General features: G+C 42.7%; 1 protein-coding gene across 38 annotated transcripts in view; it reads right to left on the bottom strand.

Moving 5' to 3' along the window:
• LOC127489004 (trafficking protein particle complex subunit 9-like) overlaps positions 1-13,998 on the bottom strand; it is a 279,821-nt gene that overhangs the window by 126,723 nt on the left and 139,100 nt on the right. For 6 of the 38 annotated variants that reach the window (XM_070063890.1, XM_070063886.1, XM_070063884.1 and 3 more), the window contains one exon: positions 8,228-8,433. The exons of 30 other annotated variants lie outside the window; for them this stretch is intronic. Coding sequence is in view for 7 of the 8 variants with exons in the window: in XM_070063886.1 (XP_069919987.1) it covers positions 8,426-8,433 (8 nt within the window). In the remaining variant the exon portion in view is untranslated. Of the gene's footprint in view, positions 1-3,646; positions 3,817-8,227; positions 8,434-13,998 lie in introns of all 38 variants that reach the window. 2 more of the 38 variants (XM_070063883.1, XM_070063879.1) reach the window with 2 other exon arrangements.

Genomic DNA, 13,998 nt, shown 5'->3' with positions numbered 1-13,998 from the left:
TGTGGTCTGGGAATGCAGTAGAAGTCCTTGTACCTCTGCACCCATGCAGGAGACCCCAGCAATTCTCCTGGCCCCTGGCTCCTGGCTCTGGATCCCCTCAGCTCTGTCCATTGTAGCCAATTAGGGAGTGGACCAGCATATGGAAGACACCTACTCACTCTCTCTCTCTCTCTCTCTCTCTCTCTCTCTGTGTGTGTGTAACTCCTAATTTCAAGTAAAAATATCTTTAAAAAGGCAAAATTCTTTTAAAAAAGGAAAACATAGCTCTAAATAAAATACTACGTCAAGGCCAACTACTAGAGTTTATCTAGAATTTGATACTATATGCACTACATGCCCTACTAACAAAGAATTTGAAAAAGAGTTTAACTCAGTCTTTTTTTTTTTTGACAGGCAGATTGGACAGTGAGAAAGAGGCAGAGAGAAAGGTCTTCCTTTGCCGTTGGTTCACCCTCCAATGGCCACTGCAGCCGGTGCGCTGCGGCCCACGCACCGCGCTGATCCGATGGCAGGAGCCAGGTGCTTCTCCTGGTCTCCCATGGGGTGCAGGGCCCAAGCACTTGGGCCATCCTCCACTGCACTCCCTGGCCACAGCAGAGAGCTGGCCTGGAAGAGGGGCAACCGGGACAGAATCCGGCACCCTGACCAGGACTAGAACCTTGTGTGCCGGCGCCGCAAGGCAGAGGATTAGCCTAGTGAGCTGCGGTGCCGGCCTTAACTCAGTCTTAGAAAAGGTTTTGGTACCCATTCATTCTCTTCTTCCTTACAAACATTCTGTGTGGTATTATTTCTGAATTATACATGAGGAAATCTTTGGAATTTATTTATTCAGACACTTATATACCCATTTGCACAAGGACTTGAAACACCCGTGATCTACACGGTTCTCCACGGAACACAGGTCTGCTTCCCAATCTCCAATCTCCATAACTAGCCTTGCATTTAAAGTATGGATCATGTTTGAAATAGGACAAATCCTGTGTTCCACAAAGCAAGATAGAATATAAAGGTAGCATCTGAGGTCACTGTTGACATTTTCTACATGCATGTTATCCTGTTGGTACTTTTTCTCTCATTTCTCAATGTTAGATACAAATGGGGATGGAGAAAGTTCAACTACCCCTATGTGCAGATGACATGATTCTATACATAGGAGATCCAAAAGATTCCACTAAGAGACTCTCAAAACTCATAGTAAAGTTTGGTAACGTGGCAGGATAGAAAATCAACAGCCTTTGTATACACCAACAATGTCATGGCTGAGAAAGAACCTCCATGACCAAACCTGTTCAAGTAGCTACAAAGAAAATAAAGGACCTTGGAATAAATTTAACCAAGGAGGTCCAATATCTGAGAATCACAAAAGATTAAACAAAAGAATAGAAGAAAACAAAAAAATTGAGATGCTTCTGCACTACAAAAGAAACACTCAGCAAAATGAAAAGGCAAATAACAGAATAGGCAGAATTATCTTCAAAGTATGCAACTGATAAGGGATTAAGTCCCAAAAACTTTCAAGAAACTCAACAACAGCAAAACAAACCACCCACCAAGAAATATGCAAGGGACTTCAACAGGCATATTTCTAGAAAGGAAATCTAAATGGCAAACAAACACATGTAAACATGCTCAGGATCACTAGCCATCAGGGAAATGCAAATCAATACTACATTGGCCTTCAGGATGTGGGGGAAAGACACCGTAATCCACTGCTGCTAGGAATGTAAACTGGTATAGCCACTGTGTAAGACAGTATGGAGATACCTCAGAAATCTGAATATAGATGCACCATACGAGCCAACCACTCCAGCCCTGGGAATATACAAAAGGGAAATGAAATCAACATACAAACAGTTATCTCTGCCCTCATATTTACTACAGCTAATTACAAGAGCAAAGATATGTAAGCAACCAAAATGCACATCACCTGAAGACTCAATAAAGACATTATGGGCTACAGACACCATACATACATACACAGACTGCACAGCCTGGCTATTGTGCATCCTGCTGCAATGAGCATAGGCCTGTGAAAACCTCTGCCTACATAATGATTCGTTTCCTTCAATATGTTACCAGTACTGTGTACATCCATACAGTTTTCCATGTTGACAGGACTTGTTTCACATGAGAAATTGTATTGCCATATATATATTAAGGAATACAGATACCAGATCAATAAACCCAATTTTACCTTCAAACACTAGAACAGCAAAGTAAATCTTAAGAAAGTGGAAGGAGGAAAAATATACAAACTGATATAAATCCAACGGAATACAAAATATCACAACAGAAATTCAGTGAGACCAGAATACTATTCTTGAACACTCAGTGACATGGACAAAACGTTTATCCACAGGAAACAAGGGAAAAAAGGGAACAGACTCAAGTGACTTCACAACAGAAACAACAGAGAGGACACGATTACCTACCTTACCAAAATAATAATCAGAAAACACTATGGAAAAGCCAAGGCACAAGGATTTGGTCAATGTTGATACAGTGTATGGACTGATTGTTAGAAAGACACAAACCACTAAAACTGAATACAGTAAAACAAGAAACCCTAAATACACTCATCATTTGAAAAGAGACTGCAGTAGCAGGGAAACAAAAATAAACAAACAAAAAACATGAAGAAAAGTCCAGGACCAGATGGCTCTACTGGTGAGAACTCCCATTTAAAAGATAATTATAATCTGTTCTTTGCACACCCTTCCAAAAAGGAGATGAAGAGGAAAATCCTTCCATTTTATTCCATCAGACCAGCATTATCCCAACATCCCAAACAAGCACACATCATAAAGAAAATGGCACACAAATATCCGTCATGAATGTGTCACATACCTCAACAAAATATTACCAAATGCCATCCGGGAGCACAACCAAAGCTTAGCACACTGTGCGCAACTGAGAGTTACTCCGGGAATGCAAGGACGGCTACCATACAGAAGCAATTAATCCCAGAGCAGAACAAACATGGGAAAAGCCACAAAGTATCCCGATAGACACAGAAAACCTATTTCACAAAACCTTCATTACTTTTGCGGTATTAAAAACAAATCATCAAATTAGGACAGAAGGTACACCTCGGCCTGGCAAGGCTCTTTCATGAAAAACCCACAGAGCGCTAACATCACACCCAATGCCAGGAACCCGAAACTGTCCTCCTAGACCAGGACACAGACACGCACTTTCGCTCTCGTTCCTCCCGAGAACAGTCTCAGAGGTCTAGAGCAGGGCGGCTGGGCCCTCAAAAAGCAAACAGACAGGAACGTGGGACAGTTCTGGGAGGAGATCGAGTCACCTCTGCTCTCACACAGCTGCTCGCACCCTGGGGACCCTTCCAGACTGTCCGCACAGCACAACTGCGACTCCACCGGAGCCTTCGGGACCAAGAGCAACAGGCACGCCGGCACCCAAGACCCCAGCGGGAAGCCGCAACAGCCACGCATCACTCACCTCCAAGGGGGCCCGGTCTGAGGCCTGCCAAAGCCGTTGCTTCCGGAAGGGGCTGAAGAAGAGAAACGCGCCTGGGAAATGGCTTGGCAGCCTCGGACATGCAGCCTCTCCTGATGCCGGCATGACCCTGGGGCTCATGGGTCAGGCTTAGGTTTGGCCACCAGCGTCGAGGACAGCTCCTTACCTCATGGCCTGTGCAGACTCTCGGGCAGCAGCAGACGCAGGCGCTGACTCCTACCCATGCGCCAAGGTCAGAGGCGGCCATGTCAGAGGGTGCACTTCCGGGTCAAAGTGCAGGACGCAGGCGCATTCCCCACTGGCCATTGCCATGGCACCACAGGACGCATCTTCGCACTGCAGCATCCAGGGACAGAAGCCCCAGGGCCACTTCAGTCCCGCTGCTCCAGACTTTGACCCAGAGAGGCAGCTGCTGATTGCCCAGGTTCTCTGGATCCTGCCTCCCTGCCGCTCGGAGTCCTGAATGGAGCCCCTGCCTCCTGGCTTCTGCCTGGCCCAGCGCTGGCCATCAAAGCCACGTGGGGAGAGAAGCAGTGCAGGGGCCATCGCAAGCACTGTTCTCTCTCTGAGTGATAGTTCATATGGGGGTTCACCCCTCAGGTGTCTACAAAGGCCAGCACTGGGACAGGCCGAAGCAGAAGCCAGGGACTTTTTATCTGGTGCTCCATTCTGGGTTCAGGGGCCTAAGTCTTTGGGCCGTCTCCCTCCGCTTTCCCAGGCGTGTTAGTAGACAGCTGGATCCCAGGGGGAACGGCTTCCGGAAGGCACTGTGGGGTAGTGGGTCAAGCCACCACCAGCAGTGCCGGCATCCCATGATGCCAGTTGGAGTCCTGGCTGTTCCACTTCCAATGCAGTTCTCTGCTGTGGTCTGGGAAGGCAGTAAAAAATGCCCCAAGTCCTAGTGCCTCTGCACCCATGAAGAGACCCCAGGGAGGCTCCTGGCTCCTGGCTTCAGATACTCAGCTCTGCCCACTGCAGCCAATTTGGTAGTAGACCAGCAGATGGAAGACTCCTTCCCTCTCTCTCTCTTTCCTCCCTCCACCTTCAACTTTCACAATAACTAAAGAAATATACTCAACCATCCAGTGATCTAATACCCAAGGAATGACAAATTAAAATGACAACCTGGAGAAAGAGTGCCTTGGATGACAGCACAGAGTCAGGTCCCCAAAGCACCAGACTACGCATTGTTTGTGGTCAGTGTTCATTTAAATATCTTTAAATTAAAGTAAGATTATTTCATCTGGAATTCCAATTTTAGGCTTTTTGCTGCTTTGTGCCTCTGACTTCCAGCAGGGTGAGTCTTCCCCATGGAAGGTACAGGAGCAGAAATCCATCTGCCATAAGGGCTGTCCTGTTACTTTCCTCAACACATGCACTTGCCCACAGGTTAAGACAAACTGGCGCTAAAGAGAAAACAGAGTATCGGGCCACAGTTCCCCCCAGCTCCTCCCCACTATCACACCCTTTCCTACACACACATCCACATTTTTAATAAGGACAAAGACTACTTAAAGAGAACGTTGGGTGTGCCAGGTACTACCGCAAGTACCTGAACTTATTTATCTTCACAACAAACGGATGATGAAACCACGATTATCTCCATTTTGAGGAAGAGGCAGAGAAGGATGAAAGATGCCATATAACTCCCCTAGAAACAGGTCAAGCCACGGACTGACCTCAATTCAGACTTACATCAACTCAGGTCCTTTCCATAATGCCACAGGCTCTCTGCTCACTTCTGATCCAAACCAGAAACACATTAACCAGAGTGATGAGAAAAGTCCTCTAAGTAACCCTTGTCTCAACCAGAAGTGGGGATTGAGGATGTAATATACAGGTCCATTTTACCACTGCATCTCTCTGTCTGTGATGGGGGCTCGGGCAGGGGTTTAGAACTCCCTGAATATGCACTCTCTCTGCCCAATGATCTGAAATAGAAGTTGGAGGAAAACATGTAGAGAGGCATTGCTTCCCTATGCAACTGTGTTCTTAACGCTGCATTTTTTGCCTGTCTCCTTCTCATAAAGGCCTCGTGCAGGAGATATCCTGGCTGACAGTCTGTAAGGCAGGTTTTGGAAGACACAGTTTCCTTGTTCTAACAAGTAATCTGATGTTCCTAAGATGCTACTGTACCTATTAAAAAGAAAATGGGGGTAAAAAGTAAATGAGTGGCATTTCTTAATGAGCACTATACTTCATGTGTTGTACTATGCGAATTAATGGTAAAACTAGTACTCAAACAGTACTTTATACTTTGTGTATCTGCGAGGGTGCAAACTGTTGATATCTTTACTTAGTATATATTAAGTTGATCTTCTGTATATAAAACTAATTGGAAATGAATCTTGATGAAGAATGGGATGGGAGAGGGGGTGGGAGATGGGATGGCTGTGGGTGGGAGGGAGGTTATGGGGGGAAAAGCCTCTATAATCCAAAAGTTGCACTTTTGAAATTTATATTTGTTAAATACAAATTTAAAACATATACATAAACAAAGCTCAAAGCATCGCAACGACAGACTGCAAGACACAGAACAGGGCAGTTACAATCAAAACAGCATGGTATAAGCAAAAAATTGACATATAGACCAATGGAACAGAAAAGAAACTCCAGAAATCTGTGCACACATCTACAAACAAATTCTATTGGACAAATGAGCTAAAGATCAATCCCAGGTGCAAAGGACAGTCTCTTCAAAAAACAGTCCTGGGAAAACTGGACCTCCACATGCAGAACTATGAAAGAAGACCCATGCCTTACACCTTATACAAAAAAAAACAATTAAAAATACTTCAAGGAACAAAATCTAAAACCCAATCTCATCAAACTACTAGAGAACATTGGGGAAAACCGAAAGGTATTGGCATAGGCAAAGATTTCTAGGGAAAAAGATCCCAGAAGCACAAGCAATAAAAGCAGAGACAAATATGATTCCATCAAGCCGAGGAGCTTCTGCGCTACAAAAGAAACACTCAGCAAAGTGAAAGGGCAACTGAAAGTATGGGAGAAAATACTTGCAAACTATGAAACTGATAAAAGATTAATATCCAGAATCTATAAAGAGTTCAAGGAACTCAACAACCACAAAACCAAAAATCCAGTTTGGAAATGGCAAAAGGACTTGAACATGCATTTTTTCAAGTGAGGACATTCACATGGCCAACAGACACTTGAAAAAATGCTCAAGATCACAAACCATCACAGAATTGCAAATCCAAATGACAATGAGGTTTCACTGCACAACAGTTAGAATGGCTCACATACAGAAATCAACAAACAATGAATGCTACTGAGGATGTGACAACTATGGGGACGTAATCCACTGTTGGTGGGAACATAAACTGGTGAAGCCATTGTGGAAGCAAGTAGAGATACCTCAGAAAGCTGGAAATAAATCTACTATATGACTCAGCAATCCATCTCAAGGTGATTTACCCCTGGGAAATGAAATCAGCATATTTGAAAGGATTATTTGCACCTCCAAGTTTAGTACAGCTCAGTTCACAATAGCTAAGACATGGAATCAACCCTGATGTCCATGAACTGATGACTGGATAAAGAAATCATGGCCTATATACACTAGGTAACACAACCCATTGGGGATTACAGAGATGCTGTCTTTAGCAACAAAATGGATATAATTGGAAACCAGTATATTTAGTGAAATAAGCCATTCTGCAAGGACAAATACCATATATTACCCTGATTTGTGGTAACTAATTGAGACCTAAAGGGTAATGGGTAGGAGGGAAACTGACATTCTGTGATAGATGATTTTCTACAGTGTTTTTTTTTTTCTCCATACTGTTCTCTACTTATTATATGGTTAAACATATGAGCATATAGTTAACTGAAAATAGATAATTATTAATAATTAAGAGTGGTAACAAGGCCGGCGCTATGGCTCAATAGGCTAATCCTCCGCCTTGTGGTGCTGGCACACTGGGTTCTAGTCCCGGTCGGGGTGCCGGATTCTGTCCCGGTTGCCCCTCTTCCAGGCCAGCTCTCTGCTGTGGCCCGGGAGTGCAGTGGAGGATGGCCCAAGTACTTGGGCCCTGCACCCACATGGGAGACCAGGAGAAGCACCTGGATCCTGGCTTCGGATCAGTGCGGTGTGCTGGCCGCAGTGTGCCGGCCATGGCAGCCATTGGAGGGTGAACCAACGGCAAAGGAAGACCTTTCTCTCTGTCTCTCTCTCTCTCTCACTGTCCACTATGCCTGTCGAAAGAAAGAAAGAAAGAAAGAAAGAAAGAAAGAAAGAAAGAAAGAAAGAAAGAAAGAAAGAAAGAAAGAAAGAAAGAAAGAAAGAAAGAAAGAAAGAAAGAAAGAAAGAAAGAAAGAAAGAAAGAAAGAAAGAAAGAAAGAAAGAAAGAAAGAAAGAAAGAAATCCTTTAAGGAGAGACTTTTTAGGATGCTGGGGGATGACTGAGCACCATGGCTAAGAACACAGCTGGAGTCAGCCATACCTCTGGATGGCTTCAGCCGTGTTCTCCAACCTGCCCATAACTCAACTGTATCAACTGTAAATGGCAAACGCCCTCACCTCATATGGCTGTGAGAATTTAACGGATGTAAACTTAGTGCATCTCCAGGCAATCATAAACATAAGCCCATTGCTAACACTACAGCTATCACAACAGTGTGTTCTGTGTTACGTTTTATAGTACAGATGCTGTTGTGATCAGTGACTTGCACTATGTGACAGGCGTGGGCATGTCCAGACCACAGCCTCCCTGGCACTCACTTGATTTTGATGAACTTCCGACACGGCACCGTGTTCCTCACACACGCCTCAGTCAGCGGGTTGATGTCTTCCACCATAACGAAGGGGGCCTCCTCCAGGGTGATGATGCTCAGGTGGTTGTGATCCAGCTCACAGTCAGAGAAGGACTTGTACCAGGGCCACACCGTGGGCCTCGGGCTCAGGGTCTGGTTCTCCCACTTACCCACCTGCACCACAAACAAAGAGATACACCAGTGCTGCCTTGCGCCTCTGACTTCTGGCAGGTCAAGTCCTTCCCATGGAAGGCGTGGGAGCAGAAATCCATCTGCCGTAAGAACTGTCCTCTTACTTTCCTAAACATGTGCTCTTGCTCACAGGTTAAGACAAACTGGGGCTAATGAGAAAACAGAGTATTGGGTCACAGTTCCCCCCAGCTCCTCCACAGAGGAACTGCACATGCATGTCTGGGAGTGGCACCAAAGCATGATGTCCTGCCAGAGCTCATTGTCACGGATGTGACGGAAAAAGTGTAGACTTCTGAAAAAATCAGCAAGGTCTATGTCCAGCCCTCCAAAAAGGATGTGGGTGTCCCAGGAAGTGACCTAACTGTTGCACCAAATGCCTGCTCCGAAAAAATTGGTTTTGGTATAAAAAATTTTGACATGGATACCTACGTGAGAGGTCTTGAAAAAACTTCATGAAAACATCTATTATTAAAAAAAAAAAACCTACGTTGTGGAATTCAAACATTTTTGCAACAAAATCAAGTTATCTTTGAATTCCATTTTCTAGGAATTCATTGAAGTACCTTCGTTCTAACTGAAATACTCTAGGCACACGCTTCATCACGGACAGCTTCGTTTTCCCAGCTGTAAAATGTACACAATATCACCTTCTTCCTAAGAACATCATGACAAATAAATAAGGTAGTGCTTAGCGTACATCAGGACCTGTCAAAACAGAATCAATTGTGCTCCCTCTGAGCTGCTTGAGCGTCTTGGTGAAAGTGAATTGAAGGCTGTGGGCTGTATTTTTATTTTCACAGGCAGATTTAGACAGTGAGAGAGAGAGACAGAGAGAGAGGTCTTCCTTTTCCATTGGTTCACCCCCAAGTGGCTGCTACAGCTGGCGTGCTGCGGCTGGCACGCTGCGCAGATCTGAAGCCAGGAGCCAGGTGTTTCCTCCTGGTCTCCCATATGGGTGCAGGGCCCAAGGACTTGGGCCATCCTTCACTATGTTACTGGGACACAACAGGGAGCTGGACTGGAAAAGGAGCAACCGGGACAGAACCAGCGCCCCAATCAGAACTAGAACCCTGTGTGCCAGCACTGCAGGCAGAGGATTAGCCTAGTGAGCCGTGGTGCCAGCCGGCTGTATGTTTTAAACCATAATTTTTTTTGACAGCTTATTGGCACTGCTCACACACACCAAGAATAAGCTGTCCTGACCAGTGCTGGCTCCTTCCTCCTCCTGCTCCTGCTCCCACACGTGATCACTTGACACCGCAGGTCAGTGCTGTGTTTGTGACAGTAACCTCCGGGGAAGCACCTCGTCTGAAAAGCTAAGTGCCAAGTCCATGCTCGGCTGGGTGGCTGTGACCCCTCCCCACCCCTCCAGTAACATCAGCATCACATGAAATGAATGGTGGACAAGCAGGGCGCCAGGAGTCTGAATCTGAAGGTGCTTTCCGATTCTGCAGTGTGCTTCTGTTAACTGAGCTACAGTAACTGTGTCATAGCCACAAAACCCAACCTGCCTGGCACACTAGGCTCATAAATCCCCAAGGCAACATAAACTAAGGCAAACATAAACTAAGGTTGTGCTGCTGGCTGCACAACCTTTGGTGATGTCACTGACCACATTACACAGAGGACTTCACAGCAAAATTCCAGCCAAAGCTGGTCTGGGTCAGATCAGTGCAGCTCCAGCCATTGTAGCCAACTGGGGATTGACTCAGCATATAGGAGCCCTCTCTCTCTCTTTTTCTTTCACTCTCTGCCTGTCCTTTTCTCTTTGCATACCTCTGACTTTCAATAAATAAATAAATGAATAATTTTCTAAAAAAAGCTAATATGGAGGGCGGCTATTTGGTGAATTGGTTGCAACATGGCTTGGGACACCCACATCCCATATCAGAATGCTTGGGTTCAATTCCCAGCCCGAGCTCCCAATTCCAGCTTTCTGTCAATGCAGACCTTTGGAGGCAGCAGGTGATGGCTCAAGTACCTGGCAACTGATACCCATGTGGGAGACCTGGATCGAGGTCCCAGATCCTGTATTCACCTAGTTCAAAATCATAGCTCTATGAGGAGTTATCATTGTATATTCATTCAGTAAACATTATTAAGTGTCCACAGTATAACAAGTACTGGCCTACAAAGATATAATGGGTAAGGTCCCTGGAGTTCATCCTCATCCTCATCAACATCATCTTATTATTATCATGATCATTATTATCGATACAGAACATAGAAAGAGGACTGATGTAGCGGACCCAGCACATATAATTCTAGAAGAAAGAAAATGTTTTCTCTTATCCTGTCTTTGCTATTAATTGTATTAATTGGTGAAAAACTAACCCTGTGTGTTTGGGCTCAAATTCACCATCTATAATACAGCACAGAAAAGAAAATTGCACTTTTGATGTTGTAAGACTACTTAAAATAATGTATTAAAATTCACGTTATTTTTATAAATTTGAGTTGAATTTTCTGAATTAGCTACTTAAAAATATTTCAGAACAGAGTTACTGTCATCAGTCACTTGTATTCTAATATTTACCTGAATAGGAAAAAAAGTTATAATCACTGTTTAATACCCTAGGGACTATGATGATGACACATAAACACTCATAGTCCTCTTATGTACAAAAAAAGAAAAATCTTTGAAAAATTATTGTCCTAACTGGTCTCTAGCATCTTTTTCTTCTCTGCCATCATGAAATTTAAATCCAAATGACAACACCAGTCTGTTAGATGAGAAAGATGACACATGGAACATTTCAGAATTTAACAAGATTTTGGATCTTAATTCCCCAAATCTTGCTTTGGGTACTACTTTGACCATCAGATAAAAACTCTCATGAAGACAAGAAATGTAGCTTGCCTGGGATGTATACCCACACCCATGTGGATACAGTGTTCCATTCTTTGTGTCAACAAACACTTCCTCTTTGCCCTCACACACGTGATCACGGTGGGGCCATCTCCTGACTATCCTGAGAAACAACGACACACGCAGCCATACGCCCTATCTCTTAGCTAACTGAGGATGTCATCCCATGCCTGAGGGAAAAACAGCTTCCCCAAGAGCCTGGGGTTGCTGGTAGGAGATAACATAAAAAGTTGTCTTTTAGTCATTATTCTTTGACTCACAGGTTATTTAAAAGTGTTGTTTATTGTGTTAACAATGGAAAAATTTCCAGAAATCTTTGTCATTCAATTATAGCTCTCATGTATTCCTTGAAGCACTAAGTAAATCCTTTTAAATTTATTAAAACTTCCTTTATGACCTAAAGAATTACATCCATATATATTTTCTGAGTGCTTTCAAAACATGTGTGTTCTGTTATTGATTTCAGTGTTCTACATATGTGTATTAAGTCAACTGGTTTGTGATATCTTTAAGACTGTTTCCATACCAACTTTTATCTGCTTGCTCTACTGATTACTGAGATAAGAATATTGAAATCTCCCATTTTAGTTATGGATTTTCAGATAAACCTTGCAGTTCTATCAACTTTTGTGTCAGCATCTTGAAGCTGTGTTACTAGGTCTATAAATACTTAGATTGATATCTTACTGATGGATCAAAGCATTTATCATCATGGATTGACTTTCTTTATCATTGAAAATATCCCATGATCCTAAAAATATTCCATGATCTGTGTTGCTAATGTAGCTAGTCCAGTTTTGTAGATGACTAATGTGTATCTCTTTCTCCATATTTCAATTTTCAAGCTATTATATTCAAACTGAATTTCATTTAGGGAGCCTATACTTGGGTCTTGCTTTTTGATTCAATGTTATAATCTCTCTGCCTTGTAACTGAGTTCCTTATACCATTTACATTTAATGTAATTAATGAAATAGCTGAGTTTAAATTAATCTCCTAGTTAGGTGTTTTCTATCTGTTCTATGTTCTGTTTTTCCTCTTTATCTATCTACTTTTGGATCAGTTTCCTTTCCATGATTCCATTTTATTTCTTTTATGGGTTAATTATACCCCTACTTATTTACCTTTAGTGACTTCTTTAGGTTTCATGATATATATTTTAAATTTATCACATTTATCTTCAAGTGATATTGTACCATGTCAAATGGTGTATTTCCATTTCACTCTCCCTACAGTTGTACTACACTTGCCACACATTTAACTTTAAAAAGCTATAAACTGTATGCTACATTTTTAGTATTTTTGCTGTAAAAAAGTCATTTATCTTTTAAAGTGACTAAACAGTTTAAAAATCTGTATACATTTAACCATGTAGCTTTCAATTCTCATGTTTTCATCTTTTGTGTTGATTCAAATACCCACTTAGTAACATTTTCTTTCTCCCTAAAGGACTTTTTCTATATTTCTGGTAGTGTGGATGTGCTGGTGATGAATTATTTCTGTGATTCTATGTCTGGAGTCTTTATTTCACTCTCACACTGGAAAGATACATTCACTGTGCAAAGAATTCTATGCTGACACTCTTTATCTTTCAGTACTTCAAAGAGGTTCTCCGTTCTCTTGTAGCATATGTTGTTTCTAATGATAAAACTACTGTCAATCTTTTCTTTTAAAAGATTTATGCATTTATTTGAAAGGCAGAGTTGCAGAGATACAGAAGCGGGGGGGGGGTCTTCTATCCACTAGTACACCTCCCAAAATTGACACAATGGCTGGAGCTGGGGCAATCCAAAGCCAGGAGCCAGTAATTTTTCTGGGTCTCCCAAAGTGGGGATTTTACCTTAAAACACTAGAACAGAAAAGTAAATCTTAAGAAAGTGGAAGGAGGAAAAATATACAAACTGATATAAATCCAACGGAATACAAAATATCACAACAGAAATTCAGTGAGACCAAAATACTATTCTTGAACACTCAGTGACATGGACAAAACGTTTATCCAAAGGAAACAAGGGAAAAAAGGGAACAGACTCAAGTGACTTCACAACAGAAATGACAGAGAGGACACGATTACCTACCTTACCAAAATAATCATCAGAAAACACTATGGAAAAGCCAAGGCACAAGGATTTGGTCAATGTTGCTACAGTGTGGACTGATTGTCAGAAAGACACAAACCACTAAAACTGAATACAGTAAAACAAGAAACCCTAAATACACTTATACTTTGAAAAGAGACTGCAGTAGTGGGAAACAAATACACATGAAGAAAAGTCCAGGACCAGACGGCTCTACTGGTGAGAACTCCCATTTAAAAGATAATTAAAATCCGTTCTTTCCCTTCCAAAAGGGAGAGGAAGAGGAAAAACTTTCCTTTTTATTCCATCAGACCAGCGTTATCCCAACATCCAAAACAAGCACACATCATAAAGAAAATGGCACACAAATATCCATCATGAATGTGTCACATGCCTCAATAAAATATTACCAAATGCCATCCGGGAGCACAAACAAAGCTTAGCACACTGTGCGCAACTGAGAGTTACTCCGGGAATGCAAGGACGGCTACCATACCAAAGCAATATATCCCAGAGCAGAACAAACATGGGAAAAGCCACAAAGTATCCCGATAGACACAGAAAACCTATTTCACAAAACCTTCCTTACTTTCGCAGTAT

Source organism: Oryctolagus cuniculus, chromosome 19 (assembly GCF_964237555.1).
Source record: "Oryctolagus cuniculus chromosome 19, mOryCun1.1, whole genome shotgun sequence".
Taxonomy (NCBI): Eukaryota; Metazoa; Chordata; class Mammalia; order Lagomorpha; family Leporidae; genus Oryctolagus; species Oryctolagus cuniculus.
This window is presented reverse-complemented; position numbering and strand designations above follow the sequence as displayed.